Source organism: Rousettus aegyptiacus, unplaced genomic scaffold (genome assembly GCF_014176215.1).
Source record: "Rousettus aegyptiacus isolate mRouAeg1 unplaced genomic scaffold, mRouAeg1.p scaffold_m13_p_3, whole genome shotgun sequence".
Taxonomy (NCBI): domain Eukaryota; kingdom Metazoa; phylum Chordata; class Mammalia; order Chiroptera; family Pteropodidae; genus Rousettus; species Rousettus aegyptiacus.
This window is the reverse complement of record NW_023416306.1, coordinates 93,872,697-93,898,653: the sequence shown is the minus strand read 5'-3', so window position 1 is coordinate 93,898,653 and position 25,957 is coordinate 93,872,697. Positions and strand designations below refer to the sequence as shown.

Here is a 25,957-nt window from a genome sequence, read left to right as displayed (position 1 = left end):
TTCTCCATTACGGGCTGCCCCACTCTGTTTTAATGACAGTGTCATAGTGCTAGATGCTTTTGAGGTCCGTGGTTATAATCCCTCAATATGTGTTGTATAAAACAGATTTAAATATTCTCCATCAAACTCTGGTTAAGGTTTCTTTGGTATGTCACATATAAATACATCCCAGTTTAAAGTGTCACTTAGCATTCAGCAATTTACTGCTGTCTTATTTGTCACTGAAAGCGTCTACAGGGATCAGATGCCCAACCATCAGCGATAGTATGAGGGAATTCTTGAGTTAGGTGAGGAGACAGGGCTTAACGATCTCAATAGATCCTCTTAGTTCAAAATTCCTTAATCTCTCAATTTTGTAACTGCCTCTATATCATGAGTGGTAAATTTGAGTGTAGTATCAAGTCTTCCCTTAAATTCGTTAGAGGAAGAATTTAAGATGGTTTAGTCATTAAACAACTAAACAATTATGCTTCTTAACTGGCCTGGACACAAAATTTTGAATTGTTGCAGTCTAAATCAGGCTTGAACAGTGTGCAGTAAAACACTAAGCTTTGAAATTGTTCTTTGAAGATTGGCACACAGAAACTGTAGAGAGGCTATTAACTACGCAATAACAAAATATAAAAAAATAGACATTTACATTGAAGAGAGATTCAATTTTTAAAAAATGCCAGAAAATCGACAAAAGATGTTGGTCTTATATGGCCATAAGAAATTAAAAGAGCAATGTTCAAATGCCTTGATTGTTCTCACCATATCTGGACATTTGTCCTAAATCAATGGATCAAACAATGTCTATGTTCACATTCAGTCATTTGCTCTCATTTTTGCAAAAGAAGAAAAATTTTGGAGGGTTTTACCAAATAGAAACTTACCTTAAATTTTCTAGTTCATTTATTTTAGTGGAAATTTTTTGACCAAGAAACTTAGTCACTAGAATCAACCCTGAAGAAACAGATTAAGAATTTAAGAATTCACTATGAAATGGGATTTTTATGATTTTCTACCAAATTTACCTTTAAAATTTTTATTTGTATACCTATTGCTTTAAATTAAAAAAAAATATTTTTTGAAATACTATTCTTCAACTATGAACAAAGATAGACATATCTGGCTATCCTCTGTAGAACATGGATATGTGAAAAGGTCAATTTTTATCGTCTTATGACAAATTTGCAAAACATTCAAAAACAGTACATGTAATGTTGTTCATTACAGTGAAAGGCCAACAAGTATTTTCCATATTTGTAAAATACGCTAAAAGTATTAACCCATTATTTTTTTTCTGTTCACATTTCTTACTATGCTTTCCCTTTACTGGCTTTTTAATCTTTCTGGCCTTCTCTTTGATCAAATTACTTTTTTTGCTTCCTCTCCTCTCCTGGTTTGGAAGTTATAGATTCCAGTTTTAAAGTTATATATCCTGGTTTAGTCTTTATCCCTCACGTTTAAAAATAGTTAATCTCCTCTTACTATAATGAAGCCTGAAGTTAATATTTCTATCCATCTTCCAAATGCTCTAGAAGTATTACTATTTTTTTTCCCCAGGTTTCCTTAATGAGAAAAAATCCCCAATATCCCATCATCCCATCCTCAACCCAAATAATTGGGATTTATGTCAGTATATTCCATATATGGGGAAGAAAAGTGATTTAGTAATATAATTTCACCTGGTATTGCATACCTATTGTTATATTCACCAGATAATACAATAAAGCTAGACCATTTTTTGTTTCAATAAAGGAGAAATAAACATGTTTTCATTTCATAAGGTAAACTACTAAAAAAGCCAACAAGAGAAACATCTGTAGAATTACTTGATAAGATGCTCAAGATGAATACAGATCAAGAACATAAGAGTACAAGTATATATGCATGTATAATGGAGACACAGAAAAATAAAAATGTTAAGATGAGCATTAGAAAGCCAATAATCCTAATCTGTCGGTGTTGTTTGAAAAATAACTAAGAAAAACATCACACTCATTTTAAATAAAGCCAAGTGCAATAAGCTACAGCATTAAATTTATAACAGCCAATAAAGAATGCATTTGCTCTTGTCACTATGTGGTCACCAAAGACCACACCTAAGATGAAAGTGTAGGTGAGAACTAGAGACACTCTCCAATGCTACCTTTTCAACTGTGTCCTTTGTACTATTTTTCTAGGGGGAGCTGGGATTCAATTTAATGCCTAGTATACAACGTCATCAAGCCAAGGTGTTTGGAATTTATTATATTATGAGGGCAACGTGAATAACATGATTAGATCTGTACTTCAGTGAACTGAAAAGAGGGATGGTGAAAAGGAGAAAGCAGATGGATTTAGGAGCCTGTTTCACCAAACCAGGTTAGATATGATGAAGGCAGAATAGCACTAAGATGGAGAAGAGTAAATAGGTTAGAGAGATATTAGAGTGCTAGAACTGGTAAAGATGTTGAGAAAAATAAAAGTTGAAAGCAATTCCTTTGGCTTCCTGTCTACACTGGACAACAAGCACATTTATTAAACATAGTCCCTGAGATAGAGAATATGAGAGGGAAGATTTTCAAGTGAGGAATTGGATGGAGAAAATGTCAGCTCACTTTTGGAATCGTCAATAAAAACAAATTAATCCTGTTTCACCAAAATATAAGTGTACACTGATGAGGTCTAAGGGCAAGAATGAATTCCAAAATAGTTCTGGACATACCAAAGTTGCTCAGTGCTGCGACTTAGCAAATACCCTTTATTTACTCTAAGTTCATTAAAAGGGTTAAACATTTCTTCCTTCAATTTAAATAGCTTGCAATTTAGTAATAACTAAATTAAACACAAAAATGATCCATGGTGGTCTCTTTCAAATGGTAAACTAAAAGGTTATGATAATATATTTGTTCATTCTTATCCCTTACAGAGGTACTTTAGCATCTTCAACTGTAATTAATTTAGAAGTAGAGAACAGTTTAGGGGAAGTATCAATATCACTCAAGATAAGATATAATGTATTCTTAAAGGACTTACTTTAGGGGGCCAGGCAAATTAAACATGCATCATCATCATCACAGGGTCTTTACTCAGTTTAAAACTTGTTAACTCCGAAACACAATTCCTTATAGAAATAAATGAATGACTATTTGTGGGGTGATGAAAATGCTCTAGAATTGATTGTGGTGACCCAGTGAACTATATACTTTATACTTTAAGTGGGTGAGTTGTATAGTATGTGGATTATATCTTGGCTGTTATTTTAACAAATGAATGACTTTTTAATCCACTAATAGCAGATTTAAGTGCTCTAATTTTACATTAGGTTTCCTAGGCTTTACTAGATTTCAAAATAAGCAAGAAAACAGAGAAAAAGTATACTTTATTGGTATTTACGCCTAGTACAGTTCAATTCAAATAAAATAGAACAGTGCAATTTAATCTAATTGAGTATAACATAAACAATTTTTTAAAGTTTGTCTGTTTTACCATCATATGATTGTGTTCATGCAAGTGCAATCATCAAAACTATCTTTCTAAGCATACAGCACCACCTTTTATTTGCAGTACTTAATGTAAATTTCATTATTAAATATATCTGGCTTTAGCAATGTAAACATTTGCTACAAGTAAACTTTAAAAGGTAAAAGTGAATGATACTAATGAATAAATCAAAATAGAACTGAGCATCACCACATGATATAATTCAACAAAACATTATATAATACTGTTTCAATAAGAACCACAACTTAATAAATTTCACAAAATGGAAGCAGAAACAAAAAGGAATATGTAAACTCCCAAAATAGTGTTAAAATACTGAAGGATACAATGTAAAATTTACATCAGAAAAACAAGGGTAAAGAAACAAAACTATGCACTGAAAACCAAATTTGGTTTTAGTAGTTAAAACAGTCATTTTTTACTGCAAAGGCTTTCTAAAATCCACTCTCACAAAATGATTTATTTTCTATCTCCCTTTTTTTTTAAAAAAAAAATGTTTAATCGCATAAGTTGGATACCTTGTGGGAATTTCACAATTGTGGGATTGTTAACCCAAAAAACTTTTCATCTCTAAACTATTTTTCCAAATGACCAAAAACATTAAATTATCTTCATGAAAATTACTATAAAGTCAAATAATTCCTAAACAAATTGTCATAAAAATAAATCTGCCTTAACAGAAAAAGTATATATATGTGTCAAAAATCACAGAAAAATATTCAATGAACAGGCAAAAATGTTCACATTAATCACTACTGTTAATGATTTTGTTTACTTTCTAGCTAAAATTAAGAAACACATTTTCAAAAGTCAGCATGGATATTCAGTGCCACTTGGATTTGTCTGCAACACACAAATGAGTTATCTCTCTGTAGTACGAGGCAGAATCTATTTTTACTCTTTAACATAATTAAGTTATAAAGACCTCAAATTTCCAAAACCAATTATAATACTGTGGCAAGCAAAACAAATTTGTTCTTATTGCTCATATATTCAAGCTTAATCTACAAACGTGAACATTTTTTCATATGTTGTCTCAAACTGCACTAACACAAAATAGAGTCAAAAATATCTGTTGGTTTCCATGGATGAATTGAAAAAGGAGAACAATGAAACTGAAATATTATTTCATCTTCTCAAATGTCCTTAACACTTTTAGCACTTCAAGCAGCACTTGACACTGCAAGTTTCTTCAAATGATCCATAAACACTTGTAAACTAACATCATCTGTGAGAATAGGTGCTCCAGACTCCTAGAAATAAAGATATTTGTTATGATTAAATGTGATATCTTCAAATCTGTAAGCAATGTATAAGCAATTTTAGTTTAAAATAAACAAGGAAATCATTTTGAAAAAAATAATGCCTATGTTCCCGCTATAGAATAAAGAATATAGCTGGCCTTTGCCCCCAGGTTCCTGAGAGGGAGTTTATATCCTTGGAATTTCCTAATAGTAGTGTCTTCATTCTTCATGAGCCCCTCAGATCACACCTGAGTTTATGCTATGAGAAAAGATAACTCTGGTGGAGTCTAGTCACCAGAAAGATCAACCCTGTGCTTAGAGGGCTGGGGCTTTAAGACAGCCAGATCTCCAGGAAGGAAAGGGAAAAGGAAGGGGAGGGATGAGTGGAGATTGAGTTCAATCAGGCACAAATGATTCTATCAACCATGCTTATAAAAAGGAACCACTCCCCAGAAAACCTCTGGATATCCAAGCCCAGTGGAGTTTCTTGTTTGGCAAATACATCAATGTGCTGGGAGGGTGAAGCACCAATTCCATTGGGAAAGGGCACAGAAGCTCTGTATCTGGGACCCTCCCAGACCTCACTGTCTCTTCATTCAGCTGGTCTTAATTTGTAATCTTTATAATAAAACTGTAATCATAAATAAGGCACTTTCCTAGGTTCTATGAGTTGTTCTAGTAAATTGCTGAACCTGAGAGAGAGTATGAGAACTCCACCGCACCCCCCCCCGCCCCCGACACACACACACGGATTTATAACTAGTTGGTTGTTAAGTGTGAGTGGTGTGGGATCCTACTTGCAGCTGGCTTCTCAAGTGAGGGCAGTCTGGTTGTACACCATGTCCTTTAACTTGTGGGGTCTGAACTAACTCCAAGTGGTCAGCATCATACCTGTATTGCAATTTACCTACTGGTGTTACTGGAATAACTTCATACCCAACTTAATCTTTAAGGTGGTGTTAATTTTCTTGAATGTATTGGTGCTTTTATTACTACTACTGAGTAAGTCTCCTTATTGGTGCCCATTTACTAAAATAAAACTCCAATTATACATATTTTTGTACGTATTTTAGCAGAAATTCCAGCTGAAAGGAAGCAAACAAATGATTTTTTAAAATAAACTATAAGTTTCCAAGTCATTGTAATTGATTTTTGTGGGTTCTAAGTAATTAACAAGAGTTAGGAAAGAGTCCCAATCTCTATTTTAGTGAAAATGGTGTTGACAGGATGATCTTGGTAATCTAATCCATCAATAAGGAAATTTTATTATAGCAAGAAAAAGATGTTATATCTGGATTTGTAGCCATAGAGATGCCATACCTCTCCTGACTAAAGAAAATTCAATTTTATTATGTGTTTTCACATGCTAATTTATAAGACTTGGAAAACCTTGGTGATGCAGGAAGGCGATAGCACTAATATCCAAGCTTAGAGTCTGAAGCCAGAATGCTTGGACTCGAATCCTGACTCTGCCACTTACTGCCTGTGTGACTTTGAGAAAGTTACTTAACCTCTCAGTTTCCTTATCTGTAAAATAAGGGTAATAACAGGATCTATTTCATGTGGTTGTTGTAATGATTAAATTAGTTAAATTGTGTATAGCAAACAATATCTGACACACACACAGTAGCCATACAACATGTTTTAGCTATTATTACCTCTTTTGAAAAAAAATCTATGACTTTATAACAATGAAATACTTCTCAGTCTACAATTCATAGTTAACACAGAGAAGCAGAGGTCTCAATAATGCTACAAACTAATAATAACCTGCTAGCACTTGCTTTTTCCTTCCTGTAACTGTACCTGATTTTTAAAAAAATTTTATACATATTTCCTACCTCAATTCACCCAACCCCAGATCTATTTCCCCTAGTCAAGACAAAAAATATATATATGGATGTTCTAATTTATATACTTAGAAGATCTTATTTGAAATTTTAAATACAAATGCTCAACTCAATCTTATTGAAATTCTGAAGTTGGTTGGTTGATCTCAATGTTTCAAATGCACACTTTCTTTTTAAAATATATCCAAGATTAAGCAGAAAGGTCCAAACTTTATGTGATCTAGCGTATGAGGCACTACAGCAACACAGCCTCCCGCATCCTGTCACGGAAGCAGTGTTGCAGCGGTGCCCTCTGCAGGCCATTCGTGCATAATACTTATCATTGGGTACTTGATTTTCTGACAAAAAGAAAACTAAGGTATTATGTTCCATAATTTTTAGTAAAATGCTCGGCTACCAATTCCCTAGTTCCAATAATCAACTTAGCTTAATGATTAAAAATTCAGATTCTGGAGTCAGATTGGCCTACGTTCAAACCTGAAGAACACTGCCACAGTTTAGCCATGGGATTTTGGGTAAGTTACTTTACCTATAAAAGCCCTTAACTGCTTTTCCTGAAAAACAAGGCTAACAGTACCCACCTCAAAGGAGTGTTTTAATTACTAAATAGGAGTGCATAAAAAGTTTAGCATAGTGACCAAAACAATACAGATTCAGCTTACTAAATATTATGATCATCATCTATAAAAATATTAACATAATTTATCTTATAAAAATCATAGGTAATGCCCCTACAGCAATAATTAAACTTCAAAATTTAAAAGTTTTTTTCCTATTTTAAATATCTTCAAGGAGAATCTTTTTTCCCGTTGATAACAAGGAAAACTAACAGCTAACATCTGCTGCGTATCACTGTGCATACCCAACTGTATTATTAAACTCTGTGGCAGGCAAGGATGTGAAGACAAGAAGTCGCAAAGTCTGCATTTCTAACTACCCGCCCAGAAGGATGCCTCTCCAACTCAGCAAGTTCTTTACTTTCTACCAATTACATCTCTATGTTGAAATGTAAACCCAGAAAAATGGTGAACAAGTCATTATTTCCATGAGCTAAACCAATTTCTTAATGAGGTAATTCAGCCACAAAGAGACATGTTTTATTTGGTCTGAATGATGTGGGCTCATAAAATTTTGTTAAGTGGATTATGTGAAGGGCAGCAATCAGCTAGAGAAAAAGAACAGCTACGCCCTTTAGAAAAAAACCCTGAAGGTTCTCCCCACAAACCCTGGTTTACCAGAGCCTCCTTCTCCCAGGTACTGCTTCCTGCATTGGGAAGGTTAGGGTTTCTTATACTCAGCCAGCTACACTCACTTGTTACCCGATGGGCCCCTATGGGTGTTTGATTTGTGACCCCTGACAAATACTATTTAAAGTATCCTTTAACCTCCACTTCTCCAAAGCAATTTCCACAAACTTTATTTATTGGTGCTACTCTTCTATTTCTTGCAATTTTCTTAACTAAGTCTAAGTTTCTCTGAAATTGTGGGATCCAGAACTAAAACCAATACTCGACTGACTAGAGTTAAATATAAGGGAAAGGCTGATTCATGGTACATTATGTACTCCAAACTTCCACAGCATAAAATTATACTTGGCTTTTTGTCCCCCAAGGAAGTGGAACAGGCTGGAGGATGATACTGAGGATATAAATGTAAATGCATTATACGGGCATAAATTTTTTTTCTCACATGTGTTACCTAACCTTTCCATATCTTCCAAGATTAAACTCCTTTCCTTGATATAAAAAAATACTCCTCACCTTTCAGGACTTTTAGACTTTGGATTCAATTTATTTCTCTACATCAGAAAACCTCCTTAACTCCTCTGCCACAGACCTCCAGTACTCTAACCTCTGTTCTCTGTCCACATCCGTTATATTCAATACATGGTATTTTAAAGTACAGCGGAAAGTCTAAAATGAAAATGACAGTTACTCCCCTCAAGTAATTTATAATCTAAAAGGAGAAATAAGTGCCATCAGAAATGGGTAAGAAATAAAAAGGGATGAAGGGGCGGGAATATTATATAAATCTAGTCATGTAATCAGGAACGGTTTCATAGAGTCAGTGAACTCTGAACCGACCCTTGAAGGATGGCTATGACATGTCCAAGTGATAACAAGGACAAAGTTACAGAGATGGGAACATGCTCATTGCATTCAAACAGAAGGACAAGTTCAGTTTGGCTAAAATGATGAAATAGTAATTCAAAGTAGAAAAAGTTATTTGGATCATACCATAAGAAACCTTCAAGAGCAATATAAAAAGTGTACCTATAATTTAACAGGGGGATACTTAAGAGTCCTTAACAGAGCTCTGACTTAAATAAAGCTGCTTTAGGGAGACCGCTCCTGCCAGTGCCAAAATGGAGGAAGAGGGTGAAGCACTGAGACCAATTAGCAGGTAATCCCAACAATTATGTGAATAGTAACAAGGACTTGACCTTGGTTAGTGACAGGGAAAGGAAGGAATGGATAGAGGAAAGAGATCAAACCATTCCTGAATAATTAGGGCAGAAGTGATATAATGTGAATGACTGAAGTTCCAAGGCCTGGGAATTGAGAGGATGGTGGGACCTCTAAAAAAAATAAGAAAGTCAGGAAGAACAAGACCGTGTGAAAGAAATATGTTTTAAGTTGGGGCATGCTGCTTACAAAATCTCTATAGGAAACTCAAGTGATATTCTGCACACAATTATAGAAATTCAAGTCTACAATCCAATGCGAGGCCAAACCAAAGGTGGAGATTTGCAAGTTGGCCACATATGAAAGCTGAAGCCACAGGAGTAGATGCAATCACCCAGAGAAACAGTGAATGTAGGGGAATCAAGGTAAAAATTTCAGGCACCTCTGTATTCAAAGGGAAAGGGCCATAATCTCAATTATTGCTTCATTTGTCTCCTATCCAAGTTGGACCCCAGAGTCAGTTGTTTAACTTTGTTCTAAATTATTCTACTCCCTTTAATGTGTCCATCTTTCTTACCTCCAGGTCTAAATTACCGCCAAAGTCTTTCATCTTTGGTGCAATGCCTGAACTACAAAGCATAGTTAAAGAACATTATGGAAGCATGTTCGAGAAATTGTTAGGAAATAAAAGGGGCCCTCATCACTGCTATAAAAGCCTTTTATTCATCTTCTGTTGATTTCTTGTATTTCTTAAAAGCTGTTTTTAATCTTTTCTAATTTCCATCTTTAACCCCAGCATTTCTCACTCTTAGCAAGTAATCTATTACTGAAAAGAAACAAGCAATTATCTAACGTGAGCTTTCTCTCTACCTTTCTCTCTACCTCTGTCTTCAGCCTTCTTCTCACCCTTTTCTTGTGCAGAAATAAATGCCTGCCTTAACTCCCATATATGCAGTGCTGGCGATCACACAGTCTCTTTTTGAGGATATTAAACATCTATAATTGTTCTTTTGTGTCCTCCCATATTAGCTCCTTACACTTGGTCTATAAATAAGTTCTGTGCCCTAACTCTAATAACAACCATCCTGCTATCCTACTATTCAAACTCTGGGTATTTTTGCAAAAGGATCATTTATACTTACAACCTCCATTTCTTTACTACCCACTAATTCCTTACTATCAATCTCCTACTTGACCACTGTATTAAAACTGCTTCCAACAGCCACAAATGACCTAGCCATCAAATCCTTCTACCTTTTTTCAGTCTTCACCCTCCTTCTAGTGTCTGCAGCATCTGTGTCTGTAAACCCCATCTTCTTCCCTCTATAAAGTCCTCCCTCCATGGTATTCAAATAGCCTGCTCAATATGGACATCTAGATGGTATCTCAAACTCAAATGTGCCTAAAATCAAACATTCTCTCTCCATTTTCCCATTTACTGGCACATGTTCTCCTAATTACCTAAGGCTCAAAACCCCAAATTACCTTGTTCTCCCTCAACTATTTATTTCTTAAGAATTCAAACTTACAGAGAAGTTAAGGGGAAAGTACAATAGCCAAATACTGTGTAACTGAAGTCACTGATTAACATTTTGACACATTGGCTTTATATTTCTGCATTTTCCTTTCCTTTTTCTTCTTGAATCATTTCTGCAAGGTAAAGATATCATGACATTTTACCCCCATTTTAGGATATATTTCTTAAGGTGAAGAACAATCTCCTACATAACCACACCACTGTTATCATACTCGAGAAATTGGATATTATTATACTGGCATCTGATAAACACTCCATACTCAAATTTCACACACCATCCCAATTAGAGCTATCTCTCCCTCTAATCCAGAATCCAATCAGAATTCAGACTTTGTATATAGCAATCTCTATCTGTAATAACTTTTACTTTCTTGAAACTTCTAATTAAGTCCCATTGTGTTCCCTTTGGAAATATCACCCAAATCCATTCCATCACCTTGCATTCATTTCCTCTAACTTGGATTACTTCAAGAGATAGTTTCATCTACAGAGTGTTCCCAATTAATTTTATCATTCAACTATATTATCTAAGACTCAAATTCAACCCTCTGTTCAAGAACCTCCAATAATGTTCCATTATTTAACAAATAAAGACTAAGACTCAGCTCCTTGATCAATTCAAGATCCTCCACAATTTGGCTGTACGATACACTTCCAGTTTTATGTTTTATTTGTCCCTACATGTACTCTCACCTTAGCCCGTACTATCCTCTACCCAGAATTCCCTTCCTCATGTAATTCCCATTGAAATAATAACCATTTTAAAAAGAAATTTTTCTGAGCTCTTTTCTGATCACATACCCTCTCCTGCTGCCACCATGTAACCTCCTCCCATATTCCTTTTCTAAACTCTATAATACTTTACGTCTTTCTAAAAGCACACAACCTACTCTGCTTTGTATTTCAATTCCTTAGGTATGTATCTTTATCTCTAATAATAGACTACAAGCTCTTAAAAGGCAACAATGATTGCTGTCTACCCTAAAATACCAGGATCTCACATATTAGACACTCGGTAAATGTTGATCTCTTATACCAAAAGGTAAAACTTCTACTAAATTAAAATATATTAATAATGATTTCCAGGTCTCCAGCCTCTACTGCTCAACTATAATCTCTGACCTCTCTTGGCTCATTGTGGCCTTTTGTGGTTCCTGGCCTACCACTTAGTTTAAATCATCACTTCCATCTCATATTAAATACTTTATTGCTTTTTCTCTCAAGGGTATAGTGCTAAATGTGAAATATAGAAGGGTTTTGTCTATTTGATATGATTCCTTTTTTTCTATGGTGCCACCAAATACTAATTATATTTTCTACTCGCACTTTTTCATTATTGTTCCAACAGAAATCGTTACCAAATACTTAGCAAAAAATGTAGCTCTCGCTAAAATTACAAACTATAAATACAGAAAGAAATAACTTCCAAGATCTGCTGTTTACACTTACCTGTCCCCAGGCATACATATTATTATGAGTCTGGGAAGGGTTGACTTTGGAAAGCAGAAAACGGGCCTTAAAAACAAAGAAAAAATAATATTATCCATCAAAAACAGACTGTCAATATAAGTTGAACAAATACATTATGCCATCTAAAATCAATTTTAATATGTTGTAAAATTAATTTCTTAAAACATAACTTTTTTAAAAAAATTAACTAAATTTTCAAATATATAGGCCACTGTTACAAAGAAATAATAAATGTACACTCTTCTCTTCAAATTATATAATAAATAAGTTGCTGATTCCAAAACTCAGCATATAAAAATTATGTGTGCAACAATTATGAAAAGGTTAATGTGAAATGTACTAAAACTTGTTCTGAAACATCATCAGAGGTTTAAAGTAACAAAAAAAGATAAAAACAGAAACCATGAAAACCTATACATTCTGTTACTTTAAACAATGACTCTCAAACTTTTTTAAACTATAGGCTATACCAGGAGACAACCTACCCAACATTTTACCCATCTATCCACTATGCTGTATCATTAAAAAGAAAAAAAAAAAAAGAATAAAAAAGGAAAATAGCATTTCATGTGGTGACACACCAATGAGAGAACCAATCATAAATTATTATTTCATACTGGAAGAACACAAGATCTCATTTCTTTTGAAATTTAATACTATACAAGTATTTTTCTACTCTATAAGTAAACAGTTTAACACGAGACAACTGGCTCTAGACTCAGAGCATCTGGATTCAAATCCTACCTCCTCCTTTTACTGTGTTTCCTGGGCCACAATAATCTAAGTCTCGGTTTTATTAACTGTATAATAGAGATAACAACAGGACTACTGTGAAGATCAAATGACATACGATGTGTAAAGTGCTATTAGCTTTGCAAATTCTCAATACATGGTAGCTATTATAAAACTCTAATAATAACTGCTATCATTTCTGAAAAATGGTCACTGACATGTACTATCTACTTTGTAATAAGGTGCTAGGCACAAGGGATACAGAAAAAAAAAAAAAAAAACAAAGTGTAATCCCTGTTTCAAGGAACCAAGTGAAACAAACTTATAACAATTTATAATTAATTATAACTCAAATAAGAATTACAAGGGAGAAGTAAAAAGTATTTTAAGAATGTATGTTAAGGGGTCCAAACCTTACTTCTGAAAAGCCCAAAAGAACCATGTGTATGTGTACATTTATCTTATTTAATCCTCATAATTCTGAAAACTACAAAAGCTTTTTATAATACCATAATGCTTTCCTAATACATGACATTTTCTAGAAAACTGGAATGACAGAATGAGGAAAACAACAACAACAAAAATTTATGTGACCACGAACTTCATATTCACAGACTTAACCAATAAATAACAGCTTTAAGAAAAGTACACTAAATTATTTCCCAAGTTGTTCACATCTTCTTGCTCAACTGAAGCTGGAATTCCCCCAAAATACCCTGGCTCTGTTATTAGAGGTAGGCTGGAGGCAGAAAATGGGAGAATCTGCCAGCTTTAGGCAACTAGTCAATAATGTGCTTGTTCTGCTCTCAGAGATAAGGCAAAAAGCAAACACACCTTCTCCCTGGACACCAGTATTTCCTGCCCACCTCTCTCCTCTTTCGTTTGCCTAGTGAGCAGCCTATTCAAAGTAAAGTCAGGAGGCAAGGAGGAATAGCTCACTGCAAAAGTAGCAACACTACACACACAAACTAATAACAATACTTACCTGGCTGCCCCCATGCTCAGTGTCGATGTACCTCGGCATAGGAAATCTGGAGTGAAGAATCTCCTGGGCGTCATCCACCGGGGCCTGCAGAAGGTGGCGGAAATTTTCATACTCTGGCATGTCCTGGTATCCTGACTTGCGCCACTGGGCTATGGTCTGATTTTAAAACAAAAGAATTAGCATTTTTGTCTATCCAAAAATTTTAAGAGATTTTTTTTCCAAAGGAAGTAATCTTCAGAAAATAAAAAAATTATGGAATATAATTTCATTTATCACATTAAGAATGCTCATTTCTGTATCCTTGAGTAAATAAATGCAAAGTTAGGATATCTCTTCTCATTTAAAAAGAAATAATTACACCAGAAAACTTTAAAACACTATGCATATCAAATTAATATTGGTTAAAAGCTATCTACTTAAACTTATGATACATGAGGAAAATTTTTGTTACATAACATCTCCCAGAGACATTTAAATTAATGACCTACTATTTATTATGAAGTCTTTCCCAATGGAGTCACATTTTGGCAAGTTATATAAACATAAAAACTTTAATAACAATAGTAATAATGTTATAAAGATACGATATCTTTAGAAGGGCATTTGAATCAATTCTTTTATTAAGGTAAATAGCTCTAAAAACCATGTAATTAAGTCACCCCAAAATTTAAACCTGGCTTGGTTTTTAAGTTAACTGAATCAAAGTGTGCTCAATATCATTTTATATCTCTGTATTTAATAGAGGAGCAGTCATCTTCATCTCTGATTTCTCCTTTAAGCACATTAACAAGCTATTTAAAGACACAAACATTATCAAAAAACAAAAAAAAAATAAGCAAAAAACTTTGCTGTTACATTATAGGCATTATTCTTAAAAAATAAAGGGTGTTAGTAACCAGTATCAGTTAAAAATAATCATCAATAAATCTTTTAAAAGTCCCAAATAATATTACTGAAAAGATACTTTAAGCAACATCTTTACTACTACAGTAAAAATCTAAAATCATTTACAATTTAAAAACTGAAAAACGAATCACCAAGTTAGAACACTAGACTATGTCTGTGAATAAAGAGGCTCTGTATCTTTCAAAGTATCCAGAGTACAGTGCTTTTTTCATGTAGAGGAAGCACTTAAATGCTGGCTGAATGAATAAATTCAGGAATGAATAGAGTTCTGCTAAATACCTTGCTAAAGATTGATAGCTACTCGAATATTCTGCTCTTTTCAATCATTTCCCATTTCAATTAAGTTTTAAATTTTAATTCACTTAGGCTTTAAATGAGTGTTGAGATGGTGTGGAGTATTTTTTTAAATACTTTAAATACTTCATGTGGAATACTTTTTAAATGATTACATGAAATAAAAAAAAAAAAAAAAAGCCTGCCCACTGACAAAGGCTGACTCTTCCCCTCTCAATGTCTTCAGGTAAAATGCAAAGTATGATATGCCTAATGTATACATCAATATTCTTATTTACCTAACATGTGTTTTATGTAAAATCTATTTGTCCAATCATGTGTGGATAAACAGATAAAATAACCACAGGTGAGTCAAAAGCAAATGAAGTCTAAAAACCTGTAGTAGAAAGAACCACGCTTTACACATATTTAAAAAAAAATGGAAATAAAAGTTTATCATAGTGGAAAATACTAGCCATATAGTGAAGGAAAAAGGCTTTACTGTACCTATGTGCACAGCTTTAAATGCTATGGAATCTTACCTCACCATGATAAATCAAGATCTGGAAGAATGTGTCCATGAGAAGAATACGATCTGCAAGAATGCTGCTGCTATCAAGAAGAACCGGCTAACATGAAGAAAATGAGAAAGAAAGAAGAAGAAAAAATAAATTATGTAATGACAAAAGATCTTTCCAATAACTATTAAATTTTTTAAGTTTAAATTTATGTCATATTACTTAAAACCTCTCACTATCAGGAATTCTCACGGCATATTCTAATTTAATAAGTTTCCAAATGGAGGTAACAATTGAAAAAGAGAGTCATGAGGAAATGGAGGATAACTCATAAGCCTGATGGTGGCACCACTGAGTGAGAGGGGGAAAGGCTTAGGGTACAGCAAACTTGGAACAGACAGAAAAATAGGGAATATAAAATGAAACGGGGTGGCCTAACTAATGACAGAAATTTGGGTATCACATGCATGAAGACGGAAATTAAAGTTAAAGGATTAAACTGCATCGCTTAAGAGAGGGAAGATAGAGAAGAAGCCAGAGAGAACCCTGGAACATGCTAACACTTAGAGGTCTGAAAGGGAGAAGCCAGAAAAGGAAACTGAAATGCAACAGGCAGGAGTTAAACCAGCAGGTATTGTGGGTGTCAGAGACGTCCAGAGCAAAAGATTCACAAGGGGAGACCTTTGTGGGACAACACTGTTGGGAGGTCTGGCAAGATTAAGATGTAGGATGCCAACAGCCTTAACAAGAGTGGTATGGTGATAGGGACTAACATCTGACAAGAATATGAGGCGAGAAAGGATAGACAACAAGTAACTTAGATTCTGAGTTTAGCTGTGACCAGAGAAATGGGGTGGCAATTAGAAAAAAAAACAAAATGTGAATTTGAGGGGGTTGTTTTGTCTGTTTATTTTGACATGAGTGCTATTAAGGTTTCTATGTTAATAAGAATGAGCCAGAAGAAGAGAAAATGATACAGGAAAGAGGGTACCTCCAAAAGCAAAGCAAGCCTTAAGAAAATGAAGCTAATGAGATTCATGGAATAAATGGAAAGACTGGAATCTGACAGGAGCAGTGGGGTTCCAATTTTCCTCTAAACAATACTCTACATTTTCCAGATGTCTATGATTTACATATATTAACCTGAAATTTTTTTTAAAGTTATTTCTAAAACTTTCCTTCCTGATTTAAAGAATTACAAGACCAAATATATAGCTAGATCAATATATAAAAATACATTTTTCCTAGAAAAGTAGAGATAAATTATTGAACAACTACAGTAACAAAACAAAACCTACTATTTTTCAAATATAGTCATTACATACTTTTAAGTGGTAAGACAGACAATTTTAACTACTGAATGAAAAAACTTTGATAACAGGTTAAAATAAGTGGGACAGTTTGTTAACTAAGGCTAAATGGCTGCTTTATCCCTTTTCTAAGTGTATGTCTTTATAATCAACTGTATCTTAAATTCAAAAAAGACTAGAGGAAAATGAGATTAAAGCAAGAGACTTTGTTCCCACACTAAACTCTGGAATAAGCTACAAATTCTAGAATTATCATCACCTTTAGACACAGTTAAAGACATAAGAATCATAAGCCCGAGAAGATCTAATCAAACGACTGGATAAAATATCTTAAAAGTCTCTTCCACCTCATTGTTTCATTATTTTTTAAAATTATTTCCTAATATGGCCTAGCATGGTGTCAAGTACATAGTAAGCACTCATAAATTTTTTAAGGGAATATATGAATAACTTAAGGTAATTATTCTTGAATTAAATTCTTATATTTAGTAACTATGCTTCAAGAAAAACTTGTTTTTACTTTTTAATGGCACACATCACAGTAACAGCCCCTCTCACCTCTGGCGGTCCACTAAAAGAATATGCATACAGAATAGGCTGAATCATGATTAGAGACTGGGTCAGATCTTGACGCATAAAATGGTGACGATAATATGAACTCTCATCAGGACTATTGTTAAACACTTGCAAGAAAGGAGACCTTCTTAAATGAAACATAAACTGCAAGATAAAACATGTGAGACAGCTTTTACCGATTTTAATTTTGATGTTGTTTACTATTATAAAAAGCATTTGATTACAACTACTAACACCATAATAAAACAAGTTATAACATCTAAATTGTATTCCTCAGAAAGAATCTTACTCATATTTACCAATTACTTGAAAATATAATTCAACAATAAAAAAGTTAAAGAGGTGACTCAAAAGAAACACAAGAATAGACAAAAGCCTCTAGCTAGATCCAAGTTATTCAGAGGCTGATCCCAGGTTGTACATTATCAGCATTCTTTGTTTTTATTCCTCAACTCATGGCCACGTTTCTGGGCTTTTTTATTACTACTCAAAAAACTAAGAGACCATAAGAAACAGATTTTCTGCTTTTGTATACCTCCAAAAAATTACACTGGAAAGGGTCTGCACTGGTTTTTAAAAAAGGACTATGTACACTCAGATTGTTATCTCCAAATAACATTCTCTATACTTAGTGTTTCATTTATTCTTTCTCCCCTTCCACTCACTCCTCATGTGAAAGAGATCAGAAAGGGGGAGTGTTAGGCCTGAATGAAGGACAGCTATGCTGTTCTCTGATACGAAGGGTCTTTGAATCAATCAATAGGATCAGCTCCGAAGTATTTCAGTTACTTCTCTCACCTTCCTTCAGTCCTCAGGTCTTAAATGCCTACATATTACTCCTGCCTGGGATTCACTCCACAGTTCTCTCCCAACACATTCCACACTGAAATTCTCATTCCTTTTCTTTTTCAATGATCCATAATGCACTGAGAGGCTGGGCTCTCTCATCTCTTACCATTTCAGCCATTCCTGTTTATTCACAGGCATGTTTAATTGGTAAACTTGGGGTTAAATATTTTGGAGATAAAGATCTCCCTTAAATTTAGACTGTCACCCTTTAGAAGATCATCAGGCTTTGAAACCCCAAAGAAAAAGTATTTTTGGGTTCTCTGGTCTCTATTCCCAGTAGAGGGGAAAGAGATGCCCATATTTCTCAGAATCTAAAAGCCTAAAAAGCATTTAGTAAAGTACTTAGGCTAATGACTTCACTCTCTTTCCTATTAGTTTCTACTAAGAAGATAAGGCCTAAACCCTAAAGAGATAGGGTTTTTACCTGCCTTAAGACAAGTGGATTCTGCCTTTTCTTGGGTCTCCAAAACCTCACTAGAGGTTTAGGGAAGTCTTCCTCTATAAACATGGAGTTCTAGGTCACAGATCAATAAAATTTTTCCAAAAATGTAAGAGGAGCTCTGAAAAGAAAGCTGAGGCTTTAAACAAAGTTTTCATGGTCAAAATTAGAATTTCCACATCTCAATATTAATCATCCTTCAAGGATGAGTTAAAATACAAGCTCTTCTATAAATATGTATCAAACTGTCCATTTGAAAGAATTCCTTTAGGTTTTCTTTAAAGTCTGTATTTCTCTCACAGTATTTCTCACTTTCTGTTATGTGTTTATGTACATTTCAGATCTCATACTTCAGACTCAAAGTTCCTTGAAAATGGGATCCATGTCAGTCATCCTATTCTAAAGTTCCTTGCACACAGTACTTAGTTGAATAATTACCTGTCACTCATATAAAAAACCTAAACTTTTAAAAATAGCTATTAAATTAAGAGATTGAGGGACATATTCTAATGCCCGAGTTAAAAAGTTTCTGTAAGATAAATCAAATTAGCTTTTTAAAATTTATCTAGTATGTTGTCCCCATAAAACTGTTCTCAGGTGATACCAGGCTATAAGACTAGTTGATTACTAAAATTACTTCAGATGAAGTTCTTTTGGTGCCACTATCATTTGATTCTTCATATTAGATAGAAAGCTAATCTTCCCTGCACCTAATTCTATTCCACAATAGGGTTCTAGTGGAAATTTCTATTCATCACAAACGAATGACTATTTGCAAAGCCAATATAAAAATACTACTCACAGCACAATATTAATTTCTAAGCTAACCCAAAACTTACTTAACCAAAAGAATAACCCAATCTAACAGGTTATATAAGATGAGTAATAAAAAACAAAATAACAAGAAAAATGAGACCCAATGCTGTTGTCACTATAAAGAACACAGACCTGTATCTACTTACTTGTGGATAAAGGGAGAAAGTTTCTGAAAATCTGAAGGAACTTGGATCATCTTTGTGATATTCTCCAAATTTCTGACACTAAATAAAATAAAACATGTTAGTAATCTACTTCTTAGCAGAGAATTAAAACTGCTGCCTATATACATATTCTATTTTTAAAAGTTATTACCCTTTAGCAGGCAAATATTTGATATATAATATCAGAATATTACTTATAGACTTACCATGAGACTGACTACAATCAAAGAAATACATTTGAATTTCAGAAGTAAAAAACACACTGCTCTAATACAGTAACAACTCATCTTTATATGTTAGGATTTTTTCAAACTATCTCTGACAGCTCTTAGATAATGACCAAAAGAGCGCAACATGTGCCCCTTAATACTCTACCGAAAAAAGACAACAGCCAAGTGACAGAAAGATGCACTATCAACATATCATAAGGCTACGAAAGCAAGTCGCTGGTATAAAATTTGGCATATCAGAAACAATAAATACCAAATAGAGGGGAGGACTGAGGAAAAGAAAATTAGAGACCAACAGACTGGCAAACAAATAAGAAACATAAAGGCAGAAATTAGAAGGAAATAAAGTAAAAAAGACACATACTCTGGCAAGAGAGAAGTCTTCTAGGATAATGTGACCAAAGGCATCTGAACAATTGAGATACTTCACATAAAAGAGTGCTTTAGCATAATGACTGACACTAAGTACTCAATAAATGTTAGCTTCCTCTCTTTGTTCTTGAACAAAGTCTCTGCCCTGAAAATATTTTACAGTACTTATGCAACTGGTCTATTTCCTGACAATGGTTATCATAATGGTTGGATATCATTAAGGGCAAAAATAAAAACGAAAGATAACAAAGGGTTCACTGCTGCAAGTAATACTGAATTTTGGCTGCTTGGAATGTTGAACTGGATCATTTATGTATTTATCTATGTCTTCCAGGAAAAATCATTTCAGAACCACAGTTATCCAAAAGATAGAAATGCTATAGTTGCAAAGCTAATCCTCAGAAAACAGATCTTGGTATCTGAGAGTAAGAGTCTGGCAGTCTTCAGTGCCCCTTAATTATACTTTGCTGATAAAACGTATAGATTAAGATGATAATCCTCACTGTCCAATATGATAGCCACTAACTACACATGTAGTAATTTATAGTAGTTAAAATTAAATAAAAATTCAGTTCTTCAGTTGAACTAGCCATATTTCAAGTGCTCAATAGCCATATGTGTACAGCAGTTCCATAATGGGCAGTGCAGATTATATATATTTCCACCACTGCCGAAAGTTCTCCTGAACAGCGCAGATCTGGAATAGCAAATAAACTTGAAGAGATCTAGACTATCAAATACATTGAAAAGATTTTGTGAAAAACCAATGTCATACATTATTCAGAACTACTGATCACATTATATTAAATATGCACATTTTAAACTGTGCCTAAAATGTTAAAGCATTGGACAAATCTCATAATTATAGTTAATGATGGCAACAAGATTGCTTTTATGGTTGGGTAACTAGGGATGTCCAAAAGGTTAATTTCCAGAGTTGCATGTATCTGATACCTATGTCCAAAATTTTTGCTTTTATTATGAATATTTTTTATGTCATTAAATATACTCTATTACTCATTTTTAATAGTTGACTAGCATTCCACTATATTCAGATACATACCATAACTCTCTTAACCAATCCCCTCATTATTAGCATTTACATTTGTCCCATAATATCTTTAGAATAAATTCTTAGAGGTAGAATTTCTGAGTAAAAGTTTTTAAGCTTTTGATATATGTCACCAACTGCCTTGTATATCTTAGGTTATAAAGATGTTTACAAAGGTTGTACAGATTCGTACACCAACCTAAAGGTTATGAAACTGTCTGTTACCCTGAATATTAACCAATTCTAAGCATTATGCTATTTTTCTAATTTTTACCAGTTTGATAGATACAAAATTGGTGTCTTGTTGACTTTCATTATAAGACTGGCAACTTTTTCATATGTTTATCGGTCACTTCCATTCCTTCTTTTGCTAATTCCTTATTCATGACCTTTGCTCAATTTTGCCAAATCTTATTGATTTGTAAGAGCTCTTACATATAAAAATTTTCACATTCTATCATATATGTAACAAATAATATAGTCTATACTTTACTATAGATAACATAAAATTTGCATTAACGTAAACAAATTTTTCATCTCTAGGTTACTTCTTTAAAAAATTTCTGAACACTTATCAAAATGCTCTAGAATTAATTTATCATGAGAAGTAGTCCTTATTTACGACCTACCCAAAACACCAACACAAATAAGAAAAAAGATTGAAACATAAAAGATATCTATCAAAGATCCACCATTTGAGTTATTCAGATAAAGCAACAATAACACAGTTTTCTTGAGGAAAATAACACTTGCAAGAAGGCTAGTCCTGTCTTTAATTCAGAAAACAATTATTTATGCATTAAGGCAGTCATATAAAGGGTTCTAAAAGTCAAAGCTTAAGCTCTATAAGAAAATGGTAATAATAAAAACAGGATAACAAAAGTTCTTGGTCCCACTGGTGTAGCAAGAAAATTTTGCAAGGGAAGCCCCAAGAGTATGAAAGAAGAGAAATCTTCTGGGCCAAGCCTAATCAGATGAAGTATTTATCCACTGGGCTGGACTACAATTAGTGCTTAGCTAAAGGAAGAATACAATTAGTGCTTAGTGGGTAAACCAAAGATCAAAGATGAAAAAGAATCAAATACTAATTTTAAGTTGTAAGAGAATGTCATTCAATAGCAAAGGTCAAGAGTCAAAAGGGTAAGGAACAGACTCATGAAGGTGGACACAAAAGTGACCCAAACAAGAGAAAGATGGAGGCAGCAAATCATGTGTTGATGCCAGTAGCTTAAGTGCTGCTGACCAAACAGAGCAAGGGCTTATTTTAAAGGTGTCGGAAGTGAATGTGGTGCCAGCACCAATTTGGCCATATAATTGCCCATTATCTAAAAAGGTTTGTAAATAGATGTTTATTTTTAATTAAAATTACTTTGAATACTCTAGGGGAAAAAAAGTAAAACAATTATATTCACTATGCCAAATTAAGGCAAAGCGGTTGGTCAGTACAATTTCATATATTTTTTCATAAGAATAAAACTTTGAAAAGCGTAGTACCTAAAGGCATTAACCCTTTCTCTATTTGTGTTGCTATCAGGTTGCTAAAATTCAACAGTATGGAATCAGTACAAAAAATGAGACTGCACTGTATTAGCTACTTAGAATAGTTTGTATAACTAAAGTTCATTTATCATCACCTGAAGCTTCACGTGTACATTAATTTGAGTTAATCAAATGAAGAAAAGAAAGATCACATTCTCGCCACTTTTACCATACATGAGGGGTTCTTAGCCACTAGTTCTATAAGAGACTATGATTTTTTTTTTAATTGGTTTTTGAACTTTGTATACCTTAAGATACCAGCCACAGTAAGTTTCCAAGTTACCCTGTAGCAATTTCTTCAGTCCCATGTGGCAGTATGCATAGAACTGTTCATTTGAATTAACTTTTTTTTCAGTTTTTGACACAAGTGAGGCCACAGATAATTGGTGAAAGCTGTGTTTTGCACAGGAAGCAGGGCAGGAGTCTGACACTATCAGCCTCTCCCCGCCAAACTGCCTCCACCAATTTCCTCTTGGACACGATTGTCATCTTACTTATGAGGACAAGCTATACTGTTGTTATAGAAGATCAGAGTAAAATGTCCATTATGTTATGACTCACCTGTCCTCTAGTCCCAACAGCACTGCTGCTGTTGTAAATGTTATAAACTGAAGAATGTGTAGATTAGAAGTGAATTACACTGTGAGGTTTTTGTAATTTTGTACTTTTTGCAACTCTCTCATTTAGTTATTTATAAGGCCATTCTATTTTATATTTTATTAGTGTTTGTGTTTTACAAACATGTCAGTTTTTGAAGTGTGAGATAGAAGAGAAACGTTTTAGACATAAGCCTACCAGAGAATTCTGAAGAATTACAATCTTCTGTAGTCACTTCACTATACTCATGCAACAAAGGACACAGAAAAGTCCATCTTCACAATGAAAGCTACTTAGTGGTTTTTACCTGGGCTGATATCCCAAGTTGTACTATTCAATTTTGTGTCAGTGCAATAACCTACAAATGCAGTAACAGCTCCAGCAAAACCTAAAAGCACTTTACTACAATCACAGCCATTTGACAAATGAAAGTGCTGATTTCTTCACACAGCTTTTAGAATATCAAAACAATAAAGTGTTTGTTAGTCACACTTAGTGAAAAGGATCAAGAAGCAAGCAATTTCTTAGGACAACCTCCTACCCAGAAAAGGAAAAGTCACACGGTTGGGGAGAACCTAATTATGCCAATGTGTAATAAAATTACACTAAGTAAAATGCTGGGACAAGATGCAATATGAGAAAATGAAAAAATTCTATCTGAAAACAATATAACAAGTGAATGAGTTAATGATGTCACATGACACTGAGAGGTTTGCATATTAGTTGAAAACTAACGGCTTCTCTAGTCGTGTTGATGAATCAACAGATTTCACCAAATTGCTAAAAGGTAGTTAAATTCAGGAAAACTTTTCTACTGCCCTAAACAAGCAAAAGTCAAAATATATTTCATGTTTTATCTTCCTATCTTGGTCTATGTTTGAGAAACTGTTAGCATTTGTACTAGTGGTGTACAATTAATAGTTTACTCCATGAGAGGTTTTAAGTCCCTTGTTTAAAAAAAAAAAAGAAAGAAAGAAATGCTGATATTAAACAATACTGCTTTCTTCAGAGGAGTGCTAGTGTGAAAACACACTTGGAAATGAAAGGGAAAAAAGCTCTGAATGATGCTATAAAACTGGCTAACTTTACTAAACAAAGACTAGTTCACTCAAGAATGCTTTAAAAACTACATGAATATCTGGACAAATAGCACAAAAGGCTCCTGCTACAAACAGAAAACCAATAGCTTAGCAGAAAGAATTCTCAACAGGGTGTTTGAGCTGAAGGCTCAGCTAAAGAATTCAAGAAGTACTTTCAAGCAAATAATAAGCCATAGTTTTCTGAATAAAAATGGAACATTAGGAAAAGAACTCAATTAAGCATTCTAGGTCATAATATAAGTAATAGCTTCCTGACATGTTAAAAACCCATCGTTATCAATAACTTCACTAACATACAATTTGGTAATCCAGATACAGATAATCAAGACTTGTCTATATTTTTCTATAATTATTTATAATTTTTATATCCCAATTTTTCTCGTAAAAATTTCCATTAAAATGAAAATAGAAAACTAAAACCATTGCAATGAAGAAAATATGCAAAAATGCAGTAAAAGCAGTTATAGTAATAACAGCCAAAAAAAAGAAAAAGAATAAGTTACATAATTGTCACTTTCATTTACAGAAAAAAAGGCATTTTAGTTTACTGGAAGAGGTAAGGGAATTCTATTTATTATTATGCCTTTCTCAGCAACTTGAACGGGAGTCCCTCATACAGTCAGTTATACTGTTAAGTACTTTGAAAGAGATTATCAGCAACAAATATTTACTACAAATAAAGGCAAACAAATTTAGAAAAGAACCATGTTCACTTCTTACCAGTCGAATGAGCTGTCTGTCTAGCCATCTAAGCACATCTGGCCCTTCCTCTGTTTCTGCTCTATATACTGCCAGCCTGGCCATAAGAATGGCAGCTGCCTCCTGGTCAAAAGATGCAGCAATATTTTGGATTTGAGTTTGAGCATCTGCCCAGCTAAAGAAAAAGCAAAGAAATACTGTTGAATTATTATATTCACAATATCATAGTAGGCTATGACACAGATTTAAATTTAAAAGGTACAGTAAATTACTCCAATATTTCAAAATTCCAGTATTACCTAGAAAAATAAGCTTTTTTTTTTTTAAAAAAATCACTAATAGCAAGTTTCAGTACAGCAGTCATTGTTTTTCAGGAAAATATACCCAAACCTAATGAAATCTTCTAATGTAACTATAAAGGTAGATCTCTAAACATTCCTTAAAATATTAAGATTTTTACGAATAAAAACCATAGCATAGGTTTGTGCATGTGCATGTTTCATAGATGCACAAGTACCTATATCAGACTTTAAAAATTCATTGATTTAATTTTGTAAAAGCAGAAATATGAAAATATAAAATAAAGATTATCTCTAGTCTAAATAATTCTCATTTACTGAAATGGAAAAAGAATATCAGAATTCTTTTTCTCATTGGTTGTTTTTTTAATGGGCTATTAAGAGCTAGTTTATTTTTTTATATCAATTTTTTAAATTAAATTTACTGAGGTAACATTGGTTAATAAAATTATATGTTTCAAGTGCACAATTCGACAATACGTCATCCGTATGTTGCATTGTGTGTTCACCACCCAAAGTCAGATC

At 33.6% G+C, this 25,957-nt stretch overlaps 1 protein-coding gene across 4 annotated transcripts in view; it reads right to left on the bottom strand.

Moving 5' to 3' along the window:
• Nucleotides 1–3,330: 3,330 nt before the first annotated feature.
• Nucleotides 3,331–25,957, bottom strand: part of SEC23A (Sec23 homolog A, COPII coat complex component) — a 57,968-nt gene continuing 35,341 nt past the window's right edge. For all 4 annotated transcript variants that reach the window (XM_036238358.1, XM_036238359.1, XM_036238361.1 and 1 more), the window contains 7 exons: nucleotides 25,155–25,308; nucleotides 19,528–19,605; nucleotides 17,260–17,421; nucleotides 15,416–15,502; nucleotides 13,695–13,850; nucleotides 11,957–12,022; nucleotides 3,331–4,724 (listed from right to left, as the gene is read on the bottom strand). In XM_036238358.1, coding sequence (XP_036094251.1) covers nucleotides 4,635–4,724; nucleotides 11,957–12,022; nucleotides 13,695–13,850; nucleotides 15,416–15,502; nucleotides 17,260–17,421; nucleotides 19,528–19,605; nucleotides 25,155–25,308 — 793 coding nt within the window. In that variant the 3' untranslated portion in view covers nucleotides 3,331–4,634. The remainder of the gene's footprint in view (nucleotides 4,725–11,956; nucleotides 12,023–13,694; nucleotides 13,851–15,415; nucleotides 15,503–17,259; nucleotides 17,422–19,527; nucleotides 19,606–25,154; nucleotides 25,309–25,957) is intronic.